The sequence below is a fragment of the Aquarana catesbeiana genome, linkage group LG05 (genome assembly GCF_042186555.1).
Source record: "Aquarana catesbeiana isolate 2022-GZ linkage group LG05, ASM4218655v1, whole genome shotgun sequence".
Classification (NCBI taxonomy): Eukaryota; Metazoa; Chordata; class Amphibia; order Anura; family Ranidae; genus Aquarana; species Aquarana catesbeiana.
Window position 1 is genome coordinate 295,168,781 of NC_133328.1, and position 25,731 is coordinate 295,194,511.

The window sequence follows — 25,731 nt, forward strand, 5'->3', positions numbered from 1 at the left end:
ATCTTGGAAAACAAAATGGTGGAAACTCGTGAAACTAGCTTGTAGCCTAGAGATACTGTGGAGAGGACCCATCTGTCTTGGATCTCTTCCCGCCAGACTGCTGAAAACTGCAGAAGCCTTCCCCCCTCTCGACCGACTGGGGGCGCCCCTTTTCATAAGGGGGCCTTAGGACTCTGTTTTGCATGCTTCTGCCCCCAGGGCTTCTTCTGGCCTTGTGGCTTACCTCTTGAACCAGGCGACGGAGGTCGCTGAAACTGCCTGGAGGCTGCAGCACCTGGTGCCGGGGAAGAAGAACGTTTAAATGAAGGACGCCTACTCCTTCTTTTAACCGGTAAAAGGGTACTCTTACCACCTGAAATTTTTTGGATATACTTATCCAAGTCGTCTCTGAACAACCGTTCCCCATGAAAAGGAAAACTTGCCAATAGTTTTTTGCATGGCAATTCAGATGACCAATGCTTCAACCAGGGAATTCTGCGCATATGCACAGATAAGAGAGCAAAGCGTGACACCTGTTGAATAGAATCTTTAAGGGCATCCACCACAAAACATAAGGCCCTTGGCAGCTCCGCTAACTCACGGGCCGCTCCCCCTTGAGCAGGGACCCCTTTAATGACTTGTTTGAGCTGGTCTTTTAAGGATTGGCAAACCCCTATTGCTGCTACTGCAGGCTGTGCTGCTGAACCAGCTATAGAAAAGGAGGCTTTAAGTAAAGATTCCAGCTTACTGACGGTTGGATCTTTGAAAACCTGGATATTGTCTACTGGACAAGTTAGACTCCTATTCACAGAAGAAATAGCAGCATCCACTGCTGGCAAACTCCGCTTCTTAGTGAACTTTTCCTCCATGGGATAAAGAAGAGAAAATCTCCCAGAAAGAACAAAATACCTATCTGGGTGATCCCAGTCTGCATATATTAGTTATTTCAGCAGTGGGTGTAAAGGGAAAGCATGTGGGCCCTGTGAAGGCCTCAAAGAACCCAAAGAAGAAAAGGGGGCCTCAGCAACCTCCGCTGGGGGCAACTTGTAAGCAAAATGAACCAATTCCGTAAGGGATTGGACTAGCAGTTTTTGGGATTACAAGGCTGAGAAGGGCTCCTCTGAGATTGAATCCTCAGAAGGAATCATCTGCCTGCCCTTCTTCCCAGTCACCCAATGGCACCTCAATGTCATCTGCCCATTCCTGTTCCAATACTGGAAGGTCAGGGGGAGAAGGGGACCTTTCGCATTTTTTCCTGGACTGGGAGACAAGACAGGATCATGTTGGCTATCTTTCCCTCCAAACCAGTTAATGCTGAAGCCAAATCGTCCTTGGTGACGTATGCAGAGGCTGAAATGTTGGATGCAGCCACTATACCTGACAGCCTCAATGGCTCAGACTGGCCAGTTGCCTCTAGCCTTTCAGAGGAGGATAGTACTGTGGACGCGTGACTAGGATCCTCAGATCCTGACAGCGGCCCTCTTGCGCTCCTCCCTGCTGTATTCCCCCCACCTTTCCTTCAGGAAGACATAGCACAAAATTCAGAGGTACTCACAATATGCATCTACTGCTGAGCTGTAGTCCAGCAAAAAAAATGCTGCTATCGCTGCTCAGCCTAATGCCCAGTAGGCGTGCCTTTAAATGCCTGTATCCAAACCTATACGGTGCTTACATGCCCCAGTATGCTCTGTGTCCCTCCATCAGCCACTGGACTCTTCACAGTCACAAGCTTTATAGCCACTGAGCCTGTGCCGTGTGCAATGTGCACGCTCGCCCTCCACGTGCACACCAGCTGCGCATAAGCCACGCAACCTGCGTCCTACAGTGGCCTTTTAACCAGAGCTGACTTGTGCATGGACGAGGACGTTCCATTATTGGGATAGCTGGGGGGGAGAGAGGGGATGCATTACCATGGGGGGATGCTGGCCGCCCCGCTCAGGAGGCAGGTGGTCCCAGGGCCTTTCGGTGGACAACTGGCAGACCAGGATGAGGGGCAATGCTGTCTCCAAAGGAGCGCTGCCACAGAAAAACCAAGGGGAGCTGGAAAGCATGACAAGTAAAACACCAGGTATGTTACAATACACCCTCTAGTGATGAATAAAAATAGGATTTTTATAACAGCATACCTGTAAAATCCTTTTCTTGGAGTACATCATGGGACACAGACTTAACTTAATGGGTATATAGGCACCTTCAGGTGATGGAGGCACTGGTATACCCAATCCAGGAAGCTCACTCCCTATATAACCCCTCCTCCTTCCAGGAGTACATCAGTTTTTCTAGCAAAGCAATATACTTAAACCCCAAAAAGAGGGGAGGGACCTCTGGGTGCCATGATGTACTCCAAGAAAAGGATTTTACAGGTAAGCTGTTATAAAAATCCTATTTTCTTTATCATACATCATGGGACACAGAGCCTTAAGTAATAACTTAATGGGACGTCCCATAGCAATGCTTGAGGGGAGGGAGACACAACCTGGGGGGTACCCCTAGACTTGAGGACCTATACTGCTGCCTGCAGCACACACCGCCCAAAGGCGATATCCTCATACCTCCTTACATACACTTGATAAAACTTGGTGAATGTATTTACTGAAGACAAAGTTGCGGCCTTACAGATCTGAGCCATGGAGCCCTGGTGACGCACTGCCCTAGAAGCACTAACCGCCCTGGTAGAGTGCGCTTTAACTTGAAAAGGGGGAATCTTACCCCTTAAATTATAAGTTTGAGTTATAACTTGCCGAGTCCACTTAGCGACAGTGGATTTCGACGCTGCCTGTCCTTTCTTAGGACCCTCTGGAAGAATAAATAAGACATCAGTCTTACGAATCTGAGCAGTTATCTTTAAATAGATTTTCACTGCTCTCGCCACATCAAGACAATGTAGTGACTTTTCTTCCCTGGAACATGGTTTTGGAAAAAACGATGGCAGGACAATATCTTGGTTCAGGTGAAAACCTGAAACCACTTTTGGCAAAAAGTCTGGATGAAGGCGTAACACCACCATGTCCTCATGAATAATGTGTGTTACGGCGTGCTTAGAGAGAGAGAGACAGTGTCATTTCATTTGAGTTAGCTAGATTAGGCAGGACAGTCAGTGAGTTAGCTGAACTTACATGGTGTATATATATGCAACCCAGGTGTTGTGTGTGTGTATATATATATATATATATATATATATATATATATATATATATATATATACACACACACACACACACACACACACACACACACACTGTATTCAGTTTAGCTAGATCCGTTCCTGTTATCTTCCTACTGACAGGCAGGCTTGTCTTGTTACAGTATTTACAGCTACCTGAAGAAAATTGCTGGTGTTCTTTTGATCCTATTAGTACCACAGTCAGGCAGCTAGACTATTTACAGTTAGTGTAGTGCGTCCTCTGAATAGTGTTCAGCTAAAACTACAAATTAGTGTAGTGCGACCTCTGCACAGTGTTCAGCTAAAGCTACAAGTTAGTGTAGTGCGTCCTCTGAACAGTGTTCAGCTAAAACTACAAGTTAGTGTAGTGCGACCTTTGCACAGTGTTCAGCTAAAGCTACGAGTTAGTGTAGTGCGTCCTCCTCACAGTGTTCAGCTAAAAATACAAGTTAGTGTAGTGCGACCTCTGCACAGTGTTCAGCTAAAGCTACAAGTTAGTGTAGTGCGTCCTCTGAACAGTGTTCAGCTAAAACTACAAGTTAGTGTAGTTCGACCTCTGCAGTGTTCAGCGAAAGCTACAAGTTAGTGTAGTGCGTCCTCTGAACAGTGTTCAGCTAAAACTACAAGTTAGTGTAGTGCGACCTCTGCACAGTGTTCAGTTAAAGCTACAAGTAAGGGTAGTGCGTCCTCCTCACAGTGTTCAGCTAAAGCTACAAGTTAGTGTAGTGCGACCTCTGCACAGTGTTCAGCTAAAACTACAAGTTACTGTAGTGCGACCTCTGCAGTGTTCAGCTAAAACTACAAGTTAGTGTAGTGCGTCCTCTGAACAGTGTTCAGTTAAAGCTACAAGTTAGTGTAGTGCGTCCTCTGAACAGTGTTCAGCTAAAACTACAAGTTAGTTTTTTGCGAGCTCTGCACAGTGTTCAGCTAAAGCTACCTGTAGAAGGTTGGTGGTGTTTTCCTGATCCTATCACTACCGCAGGCAGGTAACTAAGCTACAAGTTAGTTTTTTGCAAGCTCTGCACAGTGTTCAGCTAAAACTACAAGTTAGTGTAGTGCGAGCTCTGCACAGTGTTCAGCTAAAGCTATCTGTAGAAGGTTGGTGATGTTTTCCTGATCCTATCACTACCACAGGCAGCTAAATAAGCTACAAGTTCGTTTTTTGCGAGCTCTGCACAGTGTTCAGCTAAAGCTACCTGTAGAAGGTTGGTGGTGTTCTCATACTACAGGCAGGCAGTTGATTTTGCTAGCTGCAGTATCAGTATATATATATATATATATATATATATATATATATATATATCCCAGCTTAGTGCAGCTACAGGCCATTAGTATGTCTGGAAGGCCAACAAGGAGAGGCAGACAGTCACAAGCCAATAAAAGAGGGCAAGCAGGCTCTGTGTCTAGAGGCAACAGTGCTGGTCGTGGAGACGGTGCATCCTTATCAGCACGTGGCCGTGGGGCACGCTTGGCCTTTTTTTCAGCAGCTGGCCGTGTTGAGCCGCAACATGCGGAAGACTTGGTTGAGTGGATGACCAAGCCGTCCTCATCCTCCTCATCCTCTCTCACTCATGCTCAGGCTACTTTGTCTGGCAAAGCAGCTGCCAACGCGGCCTCTTCCCTCGGCTCAGTGGCATCAGTGACTTCTTCCCTAGCCCCACCATGTCCTCCTGAGGAGTCCCTTGAACTGTTTGACCACAGTGTTGGGTACATGGTCCAGGAGGATGCCCAGCGTTTAGAAGGCTCTGATGATGATACTGAGCTAGATGAAGGCAGTAACGTGAGCACGGACAGAGGGGGTGCCCAAGAAGGACAGCAATCTGGCAGTCATGCTCCCCCTGCTGCAGCATACTGCCAGGTTTGCTCCAGTGATGAGGAGGGAGGGGATGATGAGGTCACTGACTCAACGTGGGGGCCTGATAGGAGAGAGGAGGAGGAGGAGAAGGCACATCACCAACGAGGCAGGTGCCCTCCAGGGGCCAGCCTAAGGGCAGCACACTGACTGCATCACACACCAAAGCTCCGTATGTGCAGGACGCTGCTGTCTCTGCGCGTTATTCCAAAAGTTCTTTGGTGTGGGCCTTTTTTGAGATGAGTGCATCAGATCGCACCACTGCTATTTGCAACATGTGTCTCAAGCGTATCTCACGTGGCCAAAACATCTCCCGCTTGGGCACCACATGCTTGACCAGACATATGTTGACCTGCCATGCAGTTCGTTGGCAAGCGTATCTAAAAGACCCACACCAAAAAACAAAGAGGACCTCTCCTTGCTCCTCATCAGCTGAGATCTCCAACCCCACTATAACTTCAGTCCTCTCTGAGACCTGCACTGAGAGGAATGAAGGTGTAGAATTAGGTGTGTCACAGCCAAGTACTTGTGGGCAATCTGCTTTCGGTACACCGACGTCAGATTGTACCAGGCAAATTTCCCTGCCCCAGCTGCTGCACCGCCGAAAGAAGTTCGCTCCCAGCCATCCACATGCCCAGCGGTTGAATGCTAGCTTGGCAAAATTGCTAGCACTTCAACTGCTGCCTTTTCAGTTGGTAGACTCTGCCCCCTTCCGTGAGTTTGTGAAATGTGCGGTTCCTCAGTGGCAGGTACCCAAATGCCACTTTTTCTCACGGAAGGCGATTCCGGCTCTCTACTGGCACGAGGAAGGGAATTTCCATGCCTCGCTGGACAGGGCGGTCAGCGGTAAGGTGCATATTACTGCTGACTCATGGTCCAGCAGGCATGGACAGGGACGTTACCTAAGTTTCACCGCGCATTGGGTGACTCTGCTGGCAGCTGGGAAGGATGCAGGACAAGGTGCAGTAGTGTTGGAGGTTGTTCCGCCACCACGCCTCCAAAATGCCACTACTAATGATTGTGACACACCCCTCTCCTCCACCCCCTCCTCCTCTTCTTCCTCCATGGCCTCTTCCTGTGCTTTGTCCTCGGAACCAGCGGAGCTCCGTAGCCATTCAAGGGGCTATGCAAGTATGCAGGCCAAAAGATGCCATGCGGTGCTTGAGCTGGTGTGCTTGGGGGACAGGAGCCACACTGGGGCAGAGGTTCTGTCAGCTCTGCAGGGGCAGGTTCAGAGGTGGTTGATGCCACGCCAACTGAAGGCAGGAATGGTGGTTTGCGACAATGGCACCAACCTCCACTCTGCCCTCCGACAGGGACAAATGAACCATGTGCCCTGTTTGGCTCACGTCCTTAACTTGGTGGTGCAGCGGTTCTTGGGCAGGTACCCGGGCTTACAGGATGTCCTGAGGCAGGCCAGGAAAGTCTGTGTGCATTTCCGCCGGTCATATACTGCCAGTGCTCGGCTGGCAGACCTCCAAAAGGAGTTTAACCTGCCCAAGAACCGCCTAATCTGTGACATGCCCACCAGGTGGAACTCAACGTTAGCCATGCTGCAGCGGCTGCACATGCAGCAGAGGGCCATCAATGAGTACCTGTGCGACTATGGCACCAGGACAGGGTCAGGGGAGCTTGTTTTTTTTCCCCACGCCAGTGGGCCATGATCAGGGATGCATTCACTTTCCTGTCACCATTTGAGGAGGCCACGAGGATGGTGAGCAGTGACAGTGCATGCATCAGTAACACTGTCCCCCTTGTCCACCTGTTGGAGCACACGCTGCGTGGAATAATGGACAGGGCACTTGAGGCAGAACAGAGGCAGGAAAAGGAGGACTTCCTTAGCTCTCAAGGCCCCCTTTATCCAGACAGTGTTCCTACGTGCCCGCCGATCACACAGGAAGAGGAGGAGGAGGAGGAGGAGAAGAAGGAGGATTGTGTCAGTATGGAGGTGGAGCCTGGCACTCAGCATCAGCAGCAGTCTTTAAGGGATCAGTCCCAAGAAACACATGGACTTGTACGTGGCTGGGAGGAGGTAGCTGCGGACTATGTCGTCCTTAGTGACCCAGAGGACTGCGGACCGAATGCCTCAGCAAACCTACGCTGCATGGCCTCCCTGATCCTGCAAAGCCTGTGTAAGGATCCTCGTATTCGTGGTATCAAGGAGAAGGACCAATACTGGCTGGCAACCCTCCTTGATCCACGTTACAAGGGTAAGGTTGTGGACCTTATCTTGCCGTCACAGAGGGAGCAGAGGATGAAACATCTTCGGGAGGCCTTGCAGAAAGGTCTGTGCAACGCGTTCCCAGAGACTGGGAGGTTAGAAACTCCTGTTTCTGGACAACGTGTTGCTGAGGCTTTGGTCAGTCAAAGAAGGAGCGGTGGAGAAGGTGGCCATCTGACTGATGCGTTCAGACAATTTTTTAGTCCGCAGCCTCAAGGTATGATCCAGCAACCATTGCCAGCGTCTGTTTTACATGGTGCAGGAATACCTAGGGGCAAGATCTAACTTGGACACCTTTCCCACCGAAAATCCTCTGGGTTACTGGGTCTTGAGGATGGATCACTGGCCAGAGCTTGCACAGTATGCAATTGAGCTACTGGCCTGTCCTGCATCCAGCGTTCTTTCGGAACGCACATTCAGTGCTGCTGGAGGCTTTGTAACCGATCACAGGGTGCGTCTGTCCACCAACTCGGTCGATCGACTGACCTTCATAAAAATGAATCAGTCTTGGATCACCACCAGCTACCAAGCACCTGATGCTGATGTAACCGAATAATTTTCTCAGATCCCTTCAAAGACTGCCTATGCTGATGCTGAGTGACTATCCTGAGTAATTATCCTCTACCTCCTCAATGAGCACGCTGATAGCCTGTAAGAACATTTTTGGTTCTGGGCACCGCCACCAGTGCCTAAGGCCCAAATTTTCAGCCCCTGTTTAACAGGGGCGTGTAATTACAATTTTTGATGCAATACTTTGCAGCAGGGCTCGTTCCTGCGTTCCAACTAGAGTATCTGTGAGGGGTTGCAGTGTTGTGGCACCAGCACCAGTGCCTAAGGCCCAATTTTTCAGCCCCTGTCTAAGAGGGGCGTGTAATTACAATTCTTGATCTAATATTTCACAGCAGGGCCCGTTTCTGCGCCCACCAAGAGCGAGTGAGGACTTACAGTGTTGTGGCACCAGCACCATTACCACCACCAAAGGCCCAATTTTTCTGGCCCTGTTCAACAGGGGCATGTAATTACAATTCTTGATCTAATATTTCACAGCAGGGCCCTGTGAGAGCTTACAGTGTTGTGGCCACAACAACACCTAAGGCCCAAATTTCTGCTGAGTATATTGGGCAGGCCCCTACTTTCAAACATCCAACTTACAAACGACTCCTACTTGCAAACGGAAGGAGACAACAGGAAGTGAGATGAAATCTACCCCTAGGAAGGGAAATTATCTCCTGTAAGAGTTAATATGGTAAAAACATTTCTCCTTTCCACTGATGCTTTATCACCAATCCTTGTTTCACAAAAAAACCCAAAATTTTCAAAAAACATTTGTCATTGGGACAAAAAGTGAGGTGAAATCTGCTGAAGAGGAGCACAGATAGCAAAACAAATGTCACAGGGGTGATAATCCTTCCCTATGTTTTCCAAAAAGCTTAAAATAGATTTTTTGGCTGGAGCTAAACACGTTAAACATGTACCAGTTCAAAATTACAAACAGATTCTACTTAACAACAAACCTACAGTCCCTGTCTTGTTTGCACCGCCTGTATACTGCTGTTCAGAGTACAGGCCTGTATACTGCTGTTTCGGGGGTTCCGTACAGGCCTGTATACTGCTGTGCGGGGTTCCCCTTAATATCCATACAAGACCCAAAGGGCCTGGTAATGGACTGGGGGGTACCCATGCCGTTTGTCTCACTGATTTTCAACCATATTGCCAGGACCCAACATTACATTAAAGCCGCAAGCAGTTTTAAATGACTTTTTTTCCTTTAAAAATGACATTTTGAGCAGGGACTGTTCTAAGCACGGGAAACACATGCCACTTTACAGGCATACTATAGACACCCCCACGATACGATATTTAACGTAATATTTCACTTTTTGCTTTTTACTTTAAGCATCATTAAAATTGTAACGAGCCCCTTGCTCGCTCGGTTCCACTCTCCCGACACTCCTCTGCAGCTATAGAATCAGATTGCAGATCGCAACATCTGATGGTTCGGTCATCCGATGCTCCGGGACTAGAACTACAGCTATGTGCCGTTCTAATCCAGTTGTGTAGCTCAGAACAAACACCAGGCAGGCTGTATGCAAGTTCAAGCAGGAAACTCTTTTATTGAAAAATACAGGCTCTTTTATACAATAAAAGAAGAGGTGCGTACCTCCGGCTCATATTACTCTGAACATACACCTGTGACCAGAAACCTAATTAACATGGGCTAATTAACTAATCCCTTTAGACTGGCTAGATGACTCAGACATGACCTTTAGGCCAGACTGGCCATCTTGTAGCTCAGAAAACCCAATCAACATTATCACAATAGCAGAGTTAATTAACACAAACAACAATGGGGATCTAATGACTCTTAGATCCCATACTAGAGACTTATTTACAATACACATTCTAGCAGGCAACAGACAGACAGGTAGTTGGAATTGACATCAGCGTCTCCTAACAGTATTTGTCCCAGCATTATGAATCAGCCACTATTCCTAATATGACAAATCCAGGGTCCCCAGAGTCTGTGTCTCCTGGGGGACCAGGACCCGAATCCACAGTAATACCACCTCAAGGGTCCCCAGGCATACAGCTCACAAAGAGCACCTTTCCCCCAAATGCCAGGGCCCACGATCGACGGCAAGAGGCTAGCATTCAGTCCCCTCCAAAAGTCTCCCGGCTAGGTCTGTCACATTTCTCCCCTTTCGGCAGGAGACTAACACAGGAGACCCCAGGTAGGAGGTTTTTACGTGGCACTTCGGCTGACCAATGTTTTAACCACAGTATTCGACGCATATGTACTAGCATAAGCGAAAGGTGGGACGCCTGGTGAATAGAATCTTTAATGGCATCTATGGCAAAGCATAATGCTTTTGGTAGTTCAGCGAATTCCCAGGCTTGTTGTGCAGGAACCTCTTTAAGGGCCTGTCTAAATTGATCCTTTAGGGATTGACAGACGCCTATTGCAGTGACTGCAGGCTGAGTAACGGCACCTGCCAAGGAAAAAGCAGATTTTAACAGGAATTCCAACCTTTTATCTGTTTGATCCTTAAGCATTTGTGCATTGTCTACTGGACAAGTTAGACTTTTATTCACACTGGAAATTGCAGCGTCAACTGCTGGTACTTTCCGTTTTTTGGTGAATTTCTCCTCCATGGGATAGAGAACTGAAAATCTCTTTGGAGGAAGAAAATGCTTATGCGAGTGATCCCATTAAGCAAAAATAACCTCTTCTAGTAATGCATGGACAGGAAATGCATGCAAAGGCTGTGAAGGTTTTAAGGAACCCAAGGAAGAAACTTTCAGGCGACTCCGTTAGGGGTAGCATGAAAGTAGAACGAACTGTCTCCATAAGAGATTGTATCAGCAATTTCTCAGATTGTGAGGCTGAAAAAGGTTCATCTACCGCTGTTTCCTCCACAGAGGAATCATTTATTTTTCCTCCTGATCGCCTGAGGGTAACACCTCATCCTGTGCCTACTGTTCCCCTTGCAAAGGGTCTAAAGTGGGGGAGGGGGATCTAGCACGCTTCCTATCCATTTGAATGGAGGATGCAATTAAAGCCACTAATCTTCCTTCCAGACCCTGCAGGGTGGAGGAAAGGACATCTTCAGTCACGTATACAGGGGCTGATGTGAGAAGCAGTTGCACCATCAATTTGTTCCAATGGCTCACCTTGGCTTGCCATAATTGGTAATTCAGACGAGGATTACAGTGTGGAGATGCGTCAGGAGATCCTAGCGCCTGGGGGTGAAACCTTTGATGCCTTTTTGGTCTTTGTGGCTCTTTTTTGGTACGCATAGCACAAAAAACAGAGGCACTATTAAATTGCACTTAATCGCTGAACACAGTCATGACAGTAAAGCCGCTATTAAGTTCAGCCTAGTGCTGGGAAAAAAGTCCTTCCTGTATCAGGAATGCCAATAGCCACCCTGTGTCCCAGTGTAGGCTGCTTGCTTCCTCCTCGTTGCGAGAGACTGCCCCAGCTGATCCTTTAAGCCTCCGTGCGTCCTCGTGGATGTTGCATGGCACCTTGCCTAGGCCCCGCCCCCTTCGTAAACCCTCCCCCCTCCTTTTCATTTGAAAAAACATTCCCACGCTGAAGAGCGGGCGGCTTTCGGGTCCGCAGACCCAGCACGAGGGGGGAGGGGGCAGAGCACATTATACAGCATGGCAGAGGACAAACAACTTTGCAGAAAAAAAAAGGAACCTCAGCGGGGTATTTACAAGGGGGGTACAACCACAGCTGTCTCCCTAACCCTTCTTGTCCCTTCAGGGGGGAGAAAAACATTTGCAGATCTCTTACCTCGAGAGGAATCATCCCTGCACAAGCTGCTGCGGCCGCACACAGACTGACACTGATCTGAAGTGAAGACAACAGATTAAGGTATGTGCATACACTCCCTCTAGTGGAGATTTAAGGCATAACAACATTTTTTTCCTTAAAGAAGAAAGCATAGGTGGACTTTTTAGTTCCTAAGTTTCTTCCCTTACCTTATCCCTACTGCAGGATTTGCTGAATTAACAGACAATCCAACCTTCACCCATCACGGCGGGCTGCGTTTAGCAAACCTTCAAGGACCGGGTCCCTTTATATTGGGTTCCACTCCCTTGGACCTGTAAAAAGCACCCCACCAGGAAAAGCTTTCTGGTGATGTAGCATGACCAAAGCCCTGGGTCCCGGGGTCCAGCCCTGCAAGGAGAGGCGTTACAGGCAAAACCTTGTGCTTCGGATACGAGGCCCAGGTACCATCCACTTTGGCCTCAGTGGCACTCTGGATAAATCTGGTCTATGGAGGCTATTTAAATCCAGCATGGATCCCTCCTGGAGCTCCTCAGAGCACATCTTCACTCATGACCAACACCTTAGACACTGGCGAAAAAAATGATGTGCTCCTGGAAGGAGGAGAGGTTATATAGAGAGTGAACTTCCTGGATTGGGTATACCAGTGTCCATCACCTGAAGGTGCCTATATACCCATTAAGTTATTACTTAAGGCTCTGTGTCCCATGATGTACGATAAAGAAACAGGCAAGGCATTCGCTACGCAGAAGAAATCCCTTAAAGTGAACATATGCGTTCTTTTCCCAGGTTCTTTCTCCTCTTTAAAAAAAAAAAGTATCATTCCCACCGCAGGTTACTGCTGGAATACACAGCCAGACTCAATCTTCACCCATCACGGTGGGCCAGGTCTCAAACGGACCTTCCAGGACCGGGTCCCCCTTGCAATTGGGTACTTTCCATCTTGGCCTTTTTTTTGCCACCTGGAATAGATCCGACTGCATAGCCCCTTGATCCTGCCAAGGATTTCTCCAATGGGGCTGTTCTTATTATAATACTTCAATCCACCGTGACCATCACCTTGAGACACTGGCAAAAAAACTGAGGTGCTTCCTGTATGGGAGGGGTTATATGGAGGGGGACTTCCTGTCTTTTGGATGTGCCAGTGTCCATTCACCTATAGGTGGCGTATAACCCACATAGTAATTACTATGGTTGCTCTGTGTCCCGTGATGTGTAATAAAGAAATGTCATTATTTTAACCACTTGCCACCTACCCACCATCAAATGACGGCTAGGCAGTGCGGCTCTCGTTCTGGGTGGACGTCATATGACGGCTTCCAAGAACAACCATTCCCGTGGGGGAGCGCAGCGTGGCGATCACAGCCGCGCCGTGTTGCTAGGACACGGCGCGACCCCCAATCTGTGTAAAGAGCCGCGGCTCTTTAACCATGTGATCGGCTGTGTCCAATCACAGCCAGTCACATGTAAACATGGAGATGCCGGTAATCGGCGCTTCTCGCCACACACTGACAAGAGTGTGAGGAGAGGAGAGCCAATCATCGGCTTCTCCTCACAGGGGACAGCTAGGTATGTAATCAGGGCACTGATCATCAGTGCCCTGATTACAATTAAGTGCCCACCAGTACCAGCAATGATTGCCCACCACTGCCAGCAATCAGTGCCAACCAGTGCCCACAATTGCCACCAATCTGTGCCCACAAGTGCCAGCAATCAGTGGCCATTAGTGATGACAGTCAGTGCCGGCTATCACTGCTGCCCATCAGTGCCACCTATCTATCTGTGCCCACCAGTAATGCCATTCTGTGCCCACCAGTGCTGCCCATCTGTGCCCACCGGTGCTGCCCATCTGTGCCCAGTGCCCACCAATGCCACCCATCAGTTCCGCCTATCAGTGCAGCCTCATCAACGCCCATCAGTGAAGGAGAAAAATTACAAAAAAATGTACAAAATTTACTGACAGAAACTAAGAAAAACTTTTTTTTTTCCCCAAAAATGTTGGTCTTTTTTTTTTTGTAGGAAAAAATAAAAAAACAGGAATGATTAAATACCACCAAAAGAAAGCTCTATTTGTGTGAAGAAAATTATAACAATTTCACATGGTTACAGTGTAGCATGACCGCGCAATTGCCATTTAAAGTGTGACAGCGCTGAAAGCTGAAAAATGGCCTGGGCAGGAAGGAGGTGTAAGTGCCCTGTACTGAGGTGATTAAAGAGGGGTAATTCTTTCCTATACCCACCCCATCTTTATTTTAATTGAGATGCAATTCATACACTTACCATGCCAAGCCAGGTTCGCGGCTTGGCATGGTAAGTGTATGAATTGCATCTCAATTGGTCTTGTTGATAATATGAGCAATACATCTTAACATACGCACCCTCCCGTTGTAATATATAGATGAAGGTGTGCACACACTCCATCACATTTTTTTTTAGAGATGCTATACAAATTTATTGTAATAACATTTATTAAAATGAGTGTACAAGAGTGGGCCCCACCTATTTATTTTATATCCTATTCCCTGTAACAACATATACACACTATATAAAATCGCACATCTAACTCCCGTTTGTTAAATCAAATCAGTTTTATACACAGGGTGACCAATGGGAGTTGGATGGTTTTGAAAAAAAACAGTACTCCGAAGATTTTCAACTCTAAATGGATTTATTTTTTACAAAAAACAGTGGTCAAGACATTCCATTCGCGTTACTTATTCAATTCAATTGTGAACACTTCTTGTCGGATGGCATCCTTCAAGTCATTCAAATCACAGGGTTTGTGAGTGTACCCCCATAGAAAGAAATCACATGACGACAAGTCAGGAGACCTTGGGGCCATGGCACATCGCCAAAACATGAAATGAGGCTCCCAGGGAACATGTTTCTAAGAACTTCCATTTGTGCATTGACAGTATGCACTGTTGCATCATACTACTGAAAATAAACATTTCTCATCTTTGTCTTCTTTGCAGTTCTGGTCGTAAGAAGTTGTTCAGCACGGGAATGTAATGTTCCAAGTTAAGTCACTGTTACGCAGTTTTCTAAAAAAAAAATGGGGCAATAACGCCAAAAGGGGCAACCGCCTCCCTCCATATGGACGACTCAACTCCTGTCCCTATTACCTCCCGGACGATCCAACTTCTTATTGGGAATCAAGACCTTACTTCGGCACACCGTCACATTTAAACATACTCATCAACTTGACCTGTACCCCATTCCATTCACAGCGAAGGTCCCTTTAGGGGTGATCGGAAATGGGGTCGATCATTGACAGTTTGGTTTCACTCCCCATACTCCACCCGATTTCTGTGAATTAACACCTCTTGTTTCAAGAGGTGATATTTGCATTGATATTTGTCGGACTCAATGTCCTTACTTGCTTCCTTTTACCTTTTCTTTCACTTATTGCAATTAACTATATATGCCTAACAACCACCTGTTATCTGAATCACTGAAATGTATGTCAAGCATTATTTGTTATCTTGGAAATTCAATAAAATCTTTTTGAAAAAAAAAAAAGGGGGCAACCGTACACCACACTGTAACATGTGCAGAGTTGAGAGGTATTTTTTGAGTGTTCCTAGGATTTTCAGGAGTCCTGTTATGAAGGTTCTGTTTATTTACTGTTCCATTCAAATTAAAATGAGCTTCGTCGCTCATCATGATTATTGCAATGGCCCTGTGTTGACCAACACTAAATTCTCGATGAAATAGCCACTGCATTACCATGATAGACTGGCCACTTCGAACAAAGCTGTTGTAAGCCAACAAGCAATGTTGTAACCACCTCCGCTTCATTGTTACTGCATTACCATTCCGGGAGGGGGGGGGGGGGGGGGGGGGGGATGGCTAGCCCGTCCCCCTTCCATCACCACTACATGTTCCAAAAACGCCCAACTCCTGTTGGTCACCCTGTATGTATGTATGTGTATGTATATATATATATATATACGCTGTTCCTAATCTACTAGCATGATACCAATTATGAGGTATCTCTGTATTATTTATCTGCTGCAAATAAGCCAAGATATATAGTTACTTGTTATTTTTTAGTTCTAACTTTAAATGCATTTTTAGTTATGATGCGATATCCAAACATGTGTTACTAAGTTTGACCATTACATAGCGCTATATATAGGCAACCTCTGTCCCATTCCAGTAGCTTGACAAACGAGCACGCCTGACTCACTATCCTCAATGTGCATGCTCAGAAATGTGTCACGATACGTCCGGTGACGTCATCACGCTCAATGCTGCACTCCACAAGCATCAAAGCCCTCCTTCTGGTTCCCCTTCACAAAAGAGCCAGCTTCTGGATCCAGCTGAGCAGCGGTGGTTTCAGCAACAGTGCAAGTGCTGACTTCTGCTTCACCAAACATTGACTTTTATGTGCTTATTTTATGCTACAAAATGTGAATGGATTTTACACTTTTAACTGAATAAATTCTCTAACAGTCTGCACTTAAAGGTGCCTCTGTATTCTCTCTTTTGCATGCCTTCTGAAGACCCCGCCCTGATGTGCTGACATTCCTGTGCTCCTGCGACTCCATTTCTGGATGGACTTTATTTTATATATGTCTTTTTTTTTCCCTAGCATTTAGTTTGTGGACTTTTACATACACCACAAAGGGTCATTAATAGTGCCATACTCCATTCTTTTGTATCAGATGTGAACAAGGGCTATTAAAAACATTAGATTTTGTTTATTAAGCATTTTTGAGCTTCAAGCTACCTAAATGGTCAAATTTACACTAAAAAGAAGAACTCTGAAACTTAGTGGAAATCAGGGGTTTCCTGTAGGTACCTCTGCATTTTGCCATTTACTCTGTCTTCCGGAAATGATTTCATATCCTGCTTGTTACCTTATTCGGTTATGGTTTGTTTGACACTCAAACTTTGTACAACCACCTTTACTTTGATGTTGTACTGAGAGATGATGCTTGTTAACAGCTGTATCTTTTCTTTTTTTTTTTTTGTTATGATCTAAACACTTGAATAAACATTTTTTTAATACAAAGAAGACCACTGGTGCTGAAATTTTGTTGTTTTATACTTCATTTTTAAACTTCCAGTCTTAAAGGGGTTGTAAGTCCTTGAGGTTTTTCACCTTAATGCATTCAAAGTATTCAGGTGAAAAACCTTTTGTAGTGCAGCAGCCCACCAGAGCCCCCCTTTTACTTACCTGAACCCGATCATTCAAGCGATGGGGACGAGCAGAGCAGCTCCAGCCGCTGTCTCGGGTTCTCATTGGCTGAATTGATAGAGCTAATGGCTCCTGCTACTGTCAGCCAAAGCCAGTGACACAGGAGCCTGGGCCGACTCCTGCTGTCTGTGTCAATGGACGCAGCAGCAGGACTCAGGAGCGTTCCCTCGCAAGTGCCCCCAGGGAGTGGGGGTCTCCGTGGGGGTACTCGAGAAGAGGAGGAGCCAGGAGCACCGCTGGGGGGACCCCACAAGAGGAGGATCGGGTAAGTATGACATGTTTGTTATTTAAAAAAAAAAGACAAAAAAACCCTTTACAACCCCAATCAAAAAGGTGAACTTAGCCTTTAAAGATTTTTTTTTAAATTAATATTAATGTATATGGGGGTTATTTACTGAAGGCAAATCCACTGTGCACTACAAGTGCACTTGGAAGTGCAGTCGCTGTACATCTGAGGGGGACATGCAAGGACAATAAAACAGCAGCATTTTTGCTTGCACATGATTGGAGGATGAAATCAGCAGAGCTTCCACTCATTTCAAATCCTTCCCTGAGATCTACAGCGACTGCACTTTCAATTGCACTTCTAGTGCACAGCGGATTTGCCTTTAGTAAAATTGACCCCTATGTCTTTATAAGTTGTTCTGAGCTTTGAACCAGGTAAATGAGTGAGAAAATGTAACAATCAAATTTCCACAATTCAGTAAAGGTTTCTTGTATTTTTACTTTTACAAAAAGATAAATATCTTAGTAATGTGCTGGGCCACCTGGAAATACTAAAACAGGACCAAGCAGATCCAGCAAATGAAATTACTAATTTATAAAACTACCTATTTGGAAATGTAATCAATTAAGGTGTCCAAACCCCCTTTCACAACAATTTGGTTTGAAAATGCCATTGCAGTGTCACAAGTAAGCAATAATGCAGGCTTATACAGATATCAGATTGTATACATACCAAAGACAAAACAAAATTGAGGAGTGCAGTTCCACTGTAGATGATGACAGTAAACAAAGTTGTCACTGTGGTAAAAAGTAAGCTTACATTTCGGCTCATTACAATCCAGAGGGACTCCAGTATCTAACATAAAACAAGAAAATGCATCTTTTTAATATAAATAATATAAATATATTTATATAAATATATTTTTTTCATATGTGCAACAATTAGCCACTTTATTAGGCAGTGTAAAATATGTAAATGTAAAAATGATGCACGTAGAGTGGTTGTAAACCCTCACATACACCAAGTGAAGTATATAGCCTCAGATGATACACAGAGATGAAACAAATCTCCCCACATAAGGTTTACTTGTTTATCTGCAGTATTCTCTTTCCTACATCCCGTCAAAAGTGCTGATTTTAGATAAAACCCTTCTTCATATGTTATTATCACAGAGGAGGGGATGGGAAGCTGCAGTTAGAGCTGTTGTACAGTGTGAGCGCTGACTGGAGGAAGAGAACGCCCCTCTTTTACACACAGCACAGGAACGAAGGAATGATGCAGAGCTGTGTTGTGAACAGACAAGCTGTGTGCTGAGCTCCCTCCCTTGTTTAGGTTTGACGTCATATTACATAATTTTGGTAAGGAGACTGTACAGGGAATACTGTAAAAAAAATTAAAACAACTCAAAATGAATTCATGTGAAAAGAAAAACTTGCAAAAAAGTGCATATTCTCCTTCCCAGCTGCCTGAGTTGTCAAATGTCACTACTTTTAAGAGGATTCCTAATCACCCAAATGTGAACAGGGTCCAAAACTGCATAAAAATAATGATGCATATTTGTGGGTGGGGCAATGTAAAAAGTTGCCAAAGTTAAGGAACCGCGTCCTGCTCCAGTGCAAAGGAATGCATCGTCATTCAGCGTTGTGTGGGCCTTCAGCAGAGCAAATGTTCTCCTGAGATTCTGCATTTGCTCCCTTTGGCCTGATCTCCACCATAGCTACAAGTGAGGGCATTGCTCTGGGGGGGTACTCACAGACTAGAGCAGGGGTCTCAAACTGGCGGCTCTTCAGCTATTGCAAAACTACAAGTACCATGAGGCATTGCAAGGCTGACAGTTATAAGCATGACTCCCTCAGGCAGAGGCATGATGGGACTTGTAGTTCCGCAACAGCTGGAGGGCCACCAGTTTGAGACCCCTGGAATAGAGCGTGGTAAATAGGGTAAATAGACCCTCCGGTAATATATCCTGTTGGCTGAGGGGTGGGAGGAACACCCCAAGTAGCGTTTAAGGGTTCTATGCAGAAGTGGCATTAAAGTGTGCAACCAATGGTTTTACATAACACCTGTCCACCTGAAACTAAGCTAGTGTTTGAATTTTAACGCCAAATTTCAGAATTTTGCATTGCGAAGTGCATACATTTCAAATATAGCCCTGTGTTTACAGTAATGGTCAGAGATACAGAGACCCCATCTTACCTGTCCATGTCACTGGACTGTATATAAAGTCCAAGTTTTGCTAGTCAAGGCGGGCGTACCCGAAGGGTTCTACAAGGACTGGGTTCCATATCGATGGACCACAACACTGGACCTGTATAGCACCCTGCGGCTGACTCAACGAGTTGCAGCAAGTGCTAAGTTGAGCCCATGTAGGATCTGGGTGCCTGAAGCAAACAATACAGGTCATCCCCTCAGCGTGGGGTCCGGGTACAGTTCCAGAGGTTTTATCAATCTGGATATATGGCTTTTGTGTAGGCATTAGTAGATAATGAGGTGTTTACTGAAAAATTCAAAGAAAAATAATAAACTAGTGGAGCTGATTTCATTGCAAAAGAGGGATATCACCTTCAGACACTAGCACAAAACTAAGGATTCAGGGAGTTGAGTAAGGTTATAAGGGAACCTAACCCTTCACTTCAGGGGGAAAGATAGCTTCGATAGGAAAAGCATGTGCAAAAAAAAGACCAACTATCCAACAGCCAGAAGCCTATAGATCCCTCTAAACCCTTCACTTCTGTGAGAGGGAGGTCCATGTTAAGAAGGATGTTACCTCATAGACAAAGAATCTCTTAATAAAAATATGCATAAATGTGAGAGCCCTCTTAGCAAATAATCCAAGTGGAGATATGGAGAAGGAAAACAAACCATTATGCTAGGAAAAATAAAAGAGAAGTAGCCCTGAATCCTTTTAAAGGAGAGGGTGCATCGATCAACAACACCTGTATTAAAAAAGGTTAGGCAGGGGTGAGGATATAGCATAATGCAAGCTGGCGTAGGACATCAGGACAAGAAGGTCCATAGGTGTTTCAAGGGTGTGATAGCCACATTATAAACCTGCCTGACTAATAATGAAATATATGATTCTAGGAATTGTAAAACTAAATCTTCTAAAGGGCCGAATCTTGTGTAGAAGAGTTAGAGGTAGAAAATCTAGTATCAATTTTAGGAATATTGTGATATTGTAATGAGACTTCATATGAATATCATAGCTTCAGCAAGAATTACTCCCCAGTAACCAGGTCCCATGAAGGTCTCCAAATTATCCCACTTAAAGGAATTCTGCAGCATAGCCACAGTGTCCTGACTGTTGATCCTCAAGGGACGTACACAACTTATCAGTGATGGATACTTCTTTGCAGGGAAGAAAGACAGCACACCAAGTCCAGAAACCCCATTTTTCAAAGGGGGGAAAATTAGATGCAGGGATCCAAAAAGCCCCCACCTTGACTTCAGAAATTAAAAACAGTGTGGTTAGGAATGGCATACCCAACGTCTAGTGCAAAGAATAGGGCAACTGGTGAGTTACAGAGGAGTTCTCAAAGACGAGGTCCAGCAGATGTCAGATTAAAAGACTAATTAAGAGAGGGATCGTCCAATGACTTAGGAAACTAACTGTTTCATAGAACCAGACTCAACGTGTAGGCAAGCAGATACATTAATTAGGAGAATCCTCCCAGGATGAGGAAAAGTCTTAATTCCCAAACTGCAAAGAATCCAGCAAATACTTAGCGGGACAACTTAGCCAGCTTGGTTACTGCTCAAAATCCTGAATCTCGAACTCAAAAGGAAGAAATCGAAAACGGGCTGAGGTCCAGCACAAGAAGGACCATGTCAACCGAATTTGCAAACAAAATCCAAATTCTCTTACTCCGAGGGAGCAATCGAAAAAGCATTATGGCCTAGAGAGCGCTCTGCAGTTGATACAGTAGACAAAAGGTCTGGAAAGCGTCATAAAGCACAACCCAGCGTCTTAAGGTCACATTCCAGCCAGGCTAGCCGCAACATTTTTCCAAAGGGACTGTGTATTTGTCTGTTTGTCTGCAATTTAGCTTTAAAGAAACTACAAACTCAGGGATCAAGTCACTTGGCCGCTGCCAAACAGCAAGCTCACGATTCTAAAAAGTCATTGACTTACTTCAGATGAACATTAATCACACAATATTCTAGGGCAGGGGTCATGTGACCAATAGTGAATAGTGTAGTCGTGATCACATGACCCAATCCCAGAGCTGTTTCATTGTTAAAATAATGACAATGGTTGTGCCATGCCTTTTTTAAATTAAAATTTGGGTTTATTCAACTAGGAATGCTGTTTGGCAATCAGCCCACTTTGTGCATGTATTCAGAGCCTTCCGTTTTCTTAAAAAAAAACATTTTCTTGGGGATCTACTTATAAAACCTTCACTGACATTCATGCTGGCTGGGAAAATTTCACCCATATTTTATGTAATAAATTCCTGATCGTCACCGCCATCTAGTGACCAAAATGCGGTATAGTTTTCTGAAATACCTCAGTGAGAAAATATGCCACATTGTGGCTATTAGATGGAGCTGACGATTACGGCAATTAATCTATTACAGAAAATAAGGGAATTCATCCAGCCTTCAGGAATGTGTGTGACATTCATCCAACAAATGTTTTATAAACTTTAACTAAACAAGATGTAGTTATCCTGACAATACAATCAATTAGGTGTATGACCCCTTAGTGTACATGTATAAATATCCCTATGGGTTACCCATGTCAGTAAAGGGAACACATGCAGACATGTAAATGAGGGAATATAGAAAAAGCAGAAGCACCAGTGAAACTGCTAAATGTATGCATAAAATTGTATGAATTGCACGGCTCCAACACATCACATAAAAAAAGGTTGCATACCTGCACTTATTTTTCACAAAGGCAAAAAACTCTACCCACGGTTATTATATATATATATATATATATATATATATATATATATATAATCTCTCTATCTATACACACACACACACACACACACACACACAGGTGCATCTCATAAAATTAGATCATCAAAAAGTGGATTTCAGCAATTCAATTCAAAAAGTGAAACTCATATTTTATATAAATGCGTTACACACAGAGTGATATATTTCAAGCATTGATTTCTTTTAAGTATGAGGATTATGGCTTACAGCTGGTGAAAACCCAAAATTCAGTATCTCAGAAAATTTGAATATTACAGAAGACCAATAAAAAAAGGATTTTTAATACAGAATTATTGGCTTACTGAAAAGTATGTCCATGTACGGTATAGAATGCACCTAATACTTGGTCGGGGCTCCTTTTGCATGAATTACTGCATCAATGTGACGTGGCATTGAGGCAATCGGCCTGTGGCACTGCTGAGATGCTATGGAAGCCCAGGATGCTTTGATAGCAGCCTTCAGCATGTCTGCATTGTGGGGTCTGGTGTCTCATCTTCCTCTTGACAAGACCTCGCAGATTCTCTATGGGGTATAGGTCAGACGAGTTTGCTGGCCAATCAAGCACAGTGATACTATCATTAAACCAGGTATTGATACTTTTGGCAGTGTGGGCAGGTGCCAAGTCCTGCTGGAAAATGAAATCAGCATCTCCATAAAGCTGGTCAGCAGAGGGAAGCATGAAGTGTTCTAGAAAATCCTGGTTGAGGTGATGCAGTAATTCATGCAAAAAGGAGCTCTGAAGTAATGAGTGCATACTATACTGTACATGGACATCAGTAAACTAAAATTTCTGTATTTAAATGTTATTGCTCTTATGTAATATTCTAATTTTCTGAGATAGAGAATTTTGGGTTTTCACTAGCTGTGAGCCACAATCATCAAAATTAAAAGAAAAATGCTTGAAATATCACTCTGTGTAACACATCTATGTAATATAGGAGTTTAACTTTCTGAATTGAATTACTGAAATAAATTAACTTTTTGATGATATTCTAATTTTATGAGATGCACCTGTATAAAGTTAGATAGTAGTTAAGGTTTAAAAAAAAAAAAAAAAGAGACGCCAGTCTATCCAGTTCAACCTGAGTGTGTGCGTTTGTCACTACAAAGCAGCTGCTCTTCTCTGGAGCCCTGTTCCACATCTCAGACGTTTATCAAGTCTATAAGTGTTCGCCAAAATTAACCTTTTCATAAAAATATAATGCAAATTTACATCGCTATCCTACAATTTAAAAACTTCTTCCACTAATACAGAATGCTATTAAATTACTTTTGCCAATTGCCCTCACTCAAATTTAACATGTATCTGTACAATTTATTTTAGACCCTAGGCAATTAAAAGGAACCTGTCATTTTAAGGTCAAAAGTGACAAGTTCTCTTGGTAGACATTGCCATCCACACACACTGATAATCAGCTTTGTCCCACTCCTCAATGCACTGTTCATCTGTCAGAACCTTAAAAGCAGCTATAATTTCCAGGTATGGAGATGTATCTGACAAACTCCCCTTTTTCCTAGGAAGCAGTGCTCAGGCCTAAGCTACCAATCACCAAGTTCGAGTGGATTCAGTTTTCCAGCAGGAGAAAAGGACAGAGGAAAACATGTGAGTGGGGACGTGGGTTATCAAAAGTGAAATAGAAACTTTAAAGGCATGGTCAATTAATATAATTATACACTATGGACAGAAAACTAAAGAAAATAGCTCACCGAAAGAAAAGTTTCAATATTTTCATGAACAAATGAAGCAATATCTTGCCAATCCAAGATCTCCCCAAGCCAACTGTTCTGGCGTTGTATTGGCATCTTCTGACCCTTGTTTCTGCTTGAGCTGGTCACATTCTACCAAGATAACAAATAATCTTAAATCTCAAAAGAAAGCATTAGAAAACAATGCAAATATATGTACTATGGCTTACAGTAGTTGCTGCCAACCAAGATGGTGAAATGTGACAGTTGAAGTAGCTAGAAAAAATAAATCACACAAGCTTCCCCATATTATTTTATATTGATATAAGTCCCAAAAGAATAATAAACGGTTGTCATATCTCCCGCGAACCTGAAGAACATTTTTAGGTGGAATGGGTGGAATGACCATTTAACCTGATCACATGCACAGGAATGGAGTTGGCATTTCAAATCTATTACCTTTTATCGAGTGTGTTGAACTGAGAAATTAACAAGGGTATCACACAAAATAGCAAAAATCTGTCCCAAATTTATGTACTGTGTCATAACTGCAAGCTGGTAGAGCATTTTAACTTGTTTGTAGGATACATATGAGGCAACCAAATATAAAACTATCAGCTGAAAGGTACAATGCTGGTTTTAAAAGTCAAGATACTTCTGATGTGTTAGGTGGATTTTGCTATGGTTAAGGTAGCTTTAAAATGGTTTTAAAGGCTCAAGGTTTTTTACCTTCATGCATTCTATGTAGAGGTCGACCGATATGGGTTTTTCTCTGGCCGATGCCGATATTTAGAAATCGCGGTGGCCGATGGCCGATATAAGATGCCGATTTTTTTAGGCCGATATATTAGGCCGATTTTTTTTTTTTTTCTTTTTTTCCCTTCATCTCATAAAATCTAACAGTTAGACCCCTTTCACACTGGGGCGTTTTTCAGGCGCTTTTGGGCTAAAAATGGCGCCTGTAAAGTGCCTGTAAAATGGCTCCCCTGCAGTCTCAGTGTGATATCCCAAGTACTTTCACACTGAGGCGATGCGCTGGCAGGATGTTTAAAAAAAGTCCTGCAAGCGGCATCTTTGGAGCGGTGTATACCGCTCCTCCACCACTCCTGCCCATTGAAATTAATGCGCACCGCTGCCGAAGCGCCTGCAAAGCGTTTCGGCAGCAGCGCTTCAGGGGCGCATTTAACCCCTTCCTCAGCCGCTAGATGGGTTATAAGCGCCCCGCTAGCAGCCGAATAGCGCTGCTAAAATGACGGTAAAGCGCCGCTAAAACTAACAGCGTTTTACAGTCAACGCATGCCCGCTCCAGTGTGAAAGCAACCTTAAGTAATGCAGAAAATTTTTTACATTTAAACATTTATTAAACAAAACAAACCTCCAATCAGTTCACTTGTATGTATAATTTAGATTAAAAAAAAATATCAATATCATAAATATTAAATACACAAAAACCGGTAATCAAAACTTTTGGACGAAAAAAAATGGGCTAACTTTACTGCTTATTTTTTTTTTTTATTTCATTAGTGTATTTTTAAAAAAAAAATTGCGTTTGAAAGACCGCTGCGCAAATACCGTGTGACATAAAATATTGCAACAACCGCTATTTTATTCCCTAGGGTCTCTGCTAAAAAAAATATATATATAATGTTTGGGGGTTCTAAGTGATTTTCTAGCAGAAAATACAGGATTTTTACTTGTAAGCAACAAGTGTCAGAAAAGATTTAGTCTTTAAATGGTTAAACTGAGAGCTTCTACACATGGAGTTCAGCTCATTGATAAAAGAACCTGAAAAGATACAATGTTTTTTCTTATCAGACTTGGCAGGCTGCCCAGGGAGGAGAGAATCCTCTCCACAGATAGAAGTCAATGCAAGTTGCCTGAAAGTTATTACAGAAGTCATTTGCAAGTCCCGCTGAAGTTATAAACGGCTTTTTTTATCAGCACAATCGGCCGATGCCGATTAAGTAAAAAAAGCCAAATATCGGCCAATAGATCGGTCGACCTCTAATTCTATGCATGAAGGTAAAAAACCTTCTCTGTGCAGCAGCCCCCCCAGCCCCTTCTAATACTTACCTGAGCCCCATCGTGATCCAGAAACTCTCTCCTCATTGGCTGAACCATTGAGCCGAGGAGAGAGAAGGGCTGGGTCTG

The 25,731-nt window shown here is 44.3% G+C and overlaps 1 protein-coding gene across 3 annotated transcripts in view; it reads right to left on the reverse strand.

The window, feature by feature from the left end:
* TMEM245 (transmembrane protein 245) overlaps window positions 1-25,731 on the reverse strand; it is a 254,346-nt gene that overhangs the window by 59,942 nt on the left and 168,673 nt on the right. For all 3 annotated transcript variants that reach the window (XM_073630782.1, XM_073630783.1, XM_073630784.1), the window contains 2 exons: window positions 23,602-23,733; window positions 17,680-17,802 (listed from right to left, as the gene is read on the reverse strand). In XM_073630782.1, the coding sequence (XP_073486883.1) occupies window positions 17,680-17,802; window positions 23,602-23,733 (255 nt within the window). The remainder of the gene's footprint in view (window positions 1-17,679; window positions 17,803-23,601; window positions 23,734-25,731) is intronic.